We start from the raw sequence: 6,505 nt of genomic DNA, 5'->3' as shown, positions 1-6,505 counted from the left end.
CTTCCCGATGCTCCTCCGACCAAGGTAAGGATTTTCTTCTTTGCTTTTGGTGGCTCAATGGTTTTGTTTAGGTGATTTGTTGTTTTTTTCTTTCGGGCTTGGATCTCTTTGTTTCTTTTGTTGTTGTTTTTTTCCCAATATCTTCTATGTTCTCTCTCTATTTTCTTGTCTCTTTATTTTCCCCCTCCTCCAACCCCGAATGATCTTCTTTTATTGATGTTATGGGTCTTATGGGTGATAGCATTGGACTTTTTTTTAGTAGGGATATCATTTCCCTAAGTTTAGGCTTTGAAAATTTTGACAAGTTCTTGGATTTGGTAATATTTTCTGACTTTGATTAGATTTCTTGTCACTGTTGGTGCAGATTTGTCGATGGCGGCGAGGGGAAACTCGGCTCGAGCGGCGACTGATGTTAGTAGCGATGACAGCTAAAGTTAGGGTTAGGGTTTCAGACCCTGAATGATCATTGATCTGGACCGTTGGATGGGTCCAGATCAGATGGTCCTGATGAGGCGGTGCTGGGGCAGAGAAGAGGAAACCCTAGCGGGTCTGGGTCGGTTGGGTCGAGTAGGCTATAGTTGGGTCATTGGATCTCTTAAGCTTCACTTGGATCTGGGCTTGGGGTCATTTTGTTGGGCTTTACTTGTATATGAGCTTCGGGTTGGCTGGGTTGGTTGAAATTGGTTCTGGATTGGGCCTGTAAATGTGTAAACAAAATAACAATTAGAATAATAATAATAATAATATAATAATATTTTTGGTAGATCCGGACAAAAACGGGTGTCTACAAGTATCATCGGATGTTTTTCAAGTGACAATAGTTGTTAACATATTTTCTATAAAGTATACCTAAGTTCATTCTGTTATGTATGATTTTGGAAAAATCGAGCTTGAATGAATAGAGTTATGTTTGTGTAGTTTGTTTATTTTTAAAGTGTTTATATTTATTTAAATTTTTAATATTGTGTTCGTTTGTTGAGCGTTCAAGAATTCATTCATGATTACGTTCGTTTAACATTCACCAACAATTTTATTTAACATTCACCGACATGTTCGTTTAACATTCACTAACATCTAATAAAAAGAATATTTGTGAACATGTTCATTCAATATTCGTGAACATGTTCGTTTGACTTTAGACATGTACAAGATTTTGAATAACTGAAAGAATGGGTTGTGAGGAAAAAGACGAGTAGGGGTCCTTTTATTCAAGTCCTCGCACCCCAACAGATGCAGTATTTAACGGACCTTGAATTATACGAAACACGAGGTTCACGGGGATTCTTGACTTGGATTTCTGACGTGGCAGGACCTCACTTTCTACCAAACGCGAACTCTTGCATTTCCTATAAAAAAAATTCAAAACCAGAAGTTAGGTGAAGTATTGTATCTTTTGTATTTTATTTGTTTGATTAACTAAATATATTTTTACAAGTTTGTAAATATGGAACTGGATATCGATTTACTAAAAAAACTTTACAATCAAGTTTTTAAAACATTACATAATTTTTCATTTCAAGTAAAAAAAAACAACTAATGATGCCTATGTCCACCCGTATGGCACCATGGTGGACGACGAGCCCGATACGGATTCCTACGAATCAATCTATCTTCATCAGCATCAACAATAGCATCATCAGCATCAGCATCATCACCATATTCAGACAAGGGAAAAAAAGGAGAATAAAAATGTAACAATTATCTCATTAAATCTATAAAAGAAGAAATTAAAGATACTTTACCCACAGGTTTTGTCCTGCAGCTCATTTCTATGGCAATGTCATGGGATTTTCCTAGTTAACCCAAAGAAATAAAGAAAGCAGTATTCGACATCCTCGAATCTCCTTTGATTCAAATTATTTAACCCAAAAAAATAGTAAAAATCTATTTTTACTGGAATAAATTAGACACTTCTGGTTCTCATGGTTACCAATTATACTGCATTCTTCAAATTTCCAACCGCTGAGTTTTGCCCTTTGCTTTTCATAATCTGATGTCCTGGATAACTCAAGTAGAGGTGAAGAATCCCTTGCAGTTTTCACCTGCATTTTTCACTCCATCTTCTGATATTAGGCTCATGTCAATAATAAGTTCTGGTTTAGAAAGCCTTTCAATAAGTTTACTGGGAATCTCCGTTCTGATTGCAGTTGCCAGAATTACCAGTCGTATCATTTTCTGCCGTGTCAAGATTTTTGTTGGCAACTTGTTTGAATGATGCTCTCCAACATTTAAGCTTTCCCAACTTTCAAGACTCTGGTTACCCCCAATCTTATGAGGAAGCCGAAGCTGTACTAACTGACTGCAGTCGTCTAGACAGAGGCATCTGAAGTTTTTTAGTTCGGATATGGATGAAGTACACCGATTCTTAATTCCCATGCTGTTTTCATGAAGTAAGAATGTTAACCATAGGACTTTCTATCCTTCTACCATTTTCAACAGAAAGAAACTAGATCTTCATGATTAGCGATCCTTAATGCCGTCATTTCAAAACACAGACATCTCAAGTGCTCAACTTTTATCTCGTTTCCAGTAGAGATTTGTCTATGAGACCATCTAGTATGGCATGTGCTCTGTCAGGTGTGCTTGTCATTTGCCAAAACTGTTAGCGTTCCAGAAACTGCTCTGCAGCAATCAATTATATAATCTCCAGTGGTTTCTTTAGGGAAAGGATAAAACAACCCAACAAGAAAACAAATATGCTCTCAAATGATCTGTCATATTCTTTCCACTCTTTGCCATTGTTGCTTACTTGGTGAGGACTTCATTGCCTGCCGTAGAGCAAACTCTTTCTTGCCAGGCGTTTTCCTATCAATACGAGTATAGGTGGCATGTCACCCACACAAGCAATTCGTTTGATTTCTCAATTATACCTATCTCTGCATCCAAATACCACCTTCCCATGCTTCTGACTATGCTCAATTCCAACGTCTTCAAGATTAATTACCGAGGAAAGTTCATTTAGAAACAAATACCTTTTTTCCAAATCAGAATGCGCATGACAGCGTTCACACAGTGTATTTCAAGGCAAATAAATGGTCTAGAGTCCGTGTTTCTGTTGTTTAAATGATATTCGACTTTGCTGGAAGACATCGATTCCATGCACCAAAATCAATAGACTGAAGTGATATATGACCAAGATATAAATCCTTTAAATGTTTCTTACACAACCCGATTCGCCGTTTATTCAAGCTTGGATGGATACAACTTGCGAACCCTGTTTTCCAACCCGGAAATTTCTGCCTTTCCATAGCATGAAGAGTATAGACACTCGGAGATGCGACTGAGCAACCCAAAACAAAACAATTGCAGGGCCTTGACTGGCTCACCATTCTCGCCAGAGATATCAAACACAAACCACTATATGAAATCCCATACATCAATGCTTCATCATTATCGGAAGGGTGAGAATACGATGTTTCATATGTCGGCTCTTGCTCCACCTCTCCTATAGAGGGGATTCTACATAGTTCTGAATCAAATCGCTTCTCTATTTCACTTTCATGAATCCTGTATTTTTGCTGCTAGAGTACGAACACAGGATTTCCGCAGTAAAGTAGAAATTAAAAGCTTGACCTCTTTGAAGTTGTCATAGTCTTGATACCACCGAAGCCATCGATAAACAATCCCTGCAAACCAGTCAATTATTTGGAGGCTGTCTTGTAAAACGAGTAGTGAAGCAACACGAGGATATCCTTCAGAGGTGGTCAATCCATATCGGAACAGACGCTTCTTTATGACATTGGTAGGAGCAAGAATAACAGATCCAGTGTTTGAGCTTGAATTTGGTAAAAGGGCAAGTGTGGCAGCTGTTTCGGAAGAAACATATTCATCCACACGCTTCAGAAATTCATGATAAGATTCAGTTAGTTCGTGAGGAAGGGCCAGTTCAGCAACATACTTAGACAAGATAGATTCCTCATTCTCCGCTGCTTTGGCTTTAATGTCTTGCATCCATACTTTCATTAAGACTTTGTACCAATGATCAGTTTCCATCCCAGCTTTACGGAAAGAAGAAATTTTACTCAAGCTAGAGCCACCATCCATTAAATGCTTGATTTCGGACTCCTTAACCTTCTTTAAACCATGAGCCAACCATTTCTTCCCAATTCTAACACTCCCGGCATTCCAAGCATCTTGTTTTTGAGAAGCAAAGAGTCGTACCTTTTCTTTCAACTTATGCACAGCACTAGTAGCAGGACCTTCTCGCACACTTCTTTTAACTATAGCTCCTAAAAATCGAAAGCCGTTAGGCCCATCACAAGGTAGAATTTCTGTTTGCTTGTCATCAACATCCAAGAACAAAGAATTCTTAAAGAAATCTATAATCTCAGACTTGAAACTAAGAGCAATATCTTTGGAACCAGAAATTGCAAAAAATATCTCATCCATAAAGCGGCAACAATGAACTCTATGGCCAGAATTATCATCATTAGTCATGCATTTACAATCATTTTCCTTCAACTGTCTCCTAAACCAATTCCGTAGCTTGGAATGCGAATCACCTTTGTCAGCTCCTTCATGAAGAGCTTCATATCTCATCGACAATCTGTAAAATTCTTGATCAAATAAGTCAAGATACACATTCATTAGAACCGGCGATAATACTCCCTCCTGTGGAAGGCCGTGGCCTTTCGGGAAACCTCCAAACTCAAAATTGAGGACTTGCGCATCAAACATGCTTCGGATAATACCAAATAATTTGTTGTCTTCTATCTTGTCCTCCAATTTCAAAATGAGCTTAGCAACGATACTAGATTCAACCTTCTTGTTTAAAATTAATGTGAACCACCAACTTGGACTGCAGATCTCTTTCTTGATGTATCTCAATGCAGTCGAGTGATCCCTCCCACTTCGACAACCATGTGAAATCTTAGAAAAATGGGGCTTGTAAACAGTTTCCAAAACCATTCTGATAGCTTCCTGAATAATTCTCGTCATCGGATTAGGAAGAACGAGGACTTCTTTTTTGATTCCTCTTGTTGAGAACCTGAAGGTATTTCCTCTAACATCAAAATTCCCGTCAAGGAGTTCCTTTCCTAGGGAATTAAAACATACAGAATCATCCTTCAATGATATGTCGACATTTGAGTTCAGCTTAATGCAATTATAAGCATCTTGAAGTGTATTTGGATCAGCAATCACATTGACCATCAAGTTTCTGAACTTCCCATCAATGAATTGCTCCTTTACTCTCTTCTTTACACGAAGTTCAAGAGACCTCTTAAGCTCCATTCTGCTCTTAGGCTTCCTCTCATCTTTATGAGACGACTCCTCAACAAGAAACGCCAAGTCTTTTGCCAACATTATCTTCTCATGGCCTTTCTTTAAGTCATCATTGGTTGAAAAACTAGAATCCATTCTGCTCTTAGGTTTCCTCTCATCTTTATGAGACGACTCCTCAACAAGAATCGCCAAGTCTTTTGCCAACATTGTCTTCCCATGGCCTTTCTTTAAGTCATCATTGGTTGAAAAACTAGAATAACGATTCAAAGCTTGAAGTTTATCAACTGGTTTTCCTATTAAAATGTATAACTATTAGAACTCAAGCAAACAAATAAAAAAAACTTCCTTTTAGGATATATACCAAAACCACATCATCGGCAACATGTATTAATCTCAATTCTAGACATAAAACAATTACATAAACAAATCATTAATCTCAAATTCTGGACATAAACCAATTACATAAACAAGTCAATAAGCTCAAATGCTAGACATGAACCAATTACAGTGGAGAGATAAACTAATTTTTAGCTGGTTTTCCTATTAAAATGTATAACTATTTGAAATCAATCAAACAAACTAAAACCCAGATTTTCTTTTAAAATGTATGAGCAGCTTATAGTACGAAAAACTTCAAATTCATAAAATCCCAGCAATATTTTTACCTAGTTATTACTAGTAAGAAATTCAAAGCTATAACCAAAACATTAACCTCAAATGCTAGACATGAACCAATTAAAGTAGTGCCGTCAAAATCTAAATAAAATCAAATACAAATCAGTAAAAAAAAAAAAAGCATACCCTGGTGTATGAAAAAGGACGGTGTTGAAATCATTGGTTGAGAAAGGGAAAGCCCCTTTAACTTCCCCATGAGAACAGTAAACAAACCCTTAAAACGCATTATTATCCTAGTCTCTGTTACACGGAATTGTTGATATGACCGTCGTTCCGGCACCGTCACGACACCGAGTGCGTCGCGCAACACGAACTACGCGTCTAAAACATGATCGGAAGCGTGGAATAGGCTGGACACTGTGCCTGGGTGGAAGAAGAACATTAAATAAAGAGAAAATATGATCAAAAATCTCATATAATATACGATTTTAACTAACTTTTTTCGGATTTGTCAAAATGACCAACAAAATCGTAATGCGATCGCTAATTCACAACGCGATCTCCATTATCGCAAATCAGTTTCCAGATTCGCAACACGATTATGACTATCGCAATGCGATTTTCCAATTTCGCGTTGCGATTTTCTCAATTCGTAATGCGAATAAGT

At 37.5% G+C, this 6,505-nt stretch overlaps 1 protein-coding gene across 1 annotated transcript; it reads right to left on the bottom strand.

Annotated features, from left to right (window-relative positions):
• Positions 1-1,968: 1,968 nt before the first annotated feature.
• On the bottom strand, positions 1,969-6,271 carry LOC120175080 (nuclear intron maturase 4, mitochondrial-like). The gene is given in 3 exon segments (XM_039181783.1): positions 1,969-3,515; positions 3,517-5,516; positions 6,025-6,271. Coding segments are annotated over 3 exon segments (2,556 nt in total). The 5' UTR covers positions 6,125-6,271; the 3' UTR covers positions 1,969-3,059.
• Between the last annotated feature and the right edge of the window lie 234 nt (positions 6,272-6,505).

The sequence above is a fragment of the Hibiscus syriacus genome, unplaced genomic scaffold (assembly GCF_006381635.1).
Source record: "Hibiscus syriacus cultivar Baekdansim isolate YM2019G1 unplaced genomic scaffold, ASM638163v2 tig00112159_pilon, whole genome shotgun sequence".
NCBI lineage: Eukaryota > Viridiplantae > Streptophyta > Magnoliopsida > Malvales > Malvaceae > Hibiscus > Hibiscus syriacus.
This window is presented reverse-complemented; position numbering and strand designations above follow the sequence as displayed.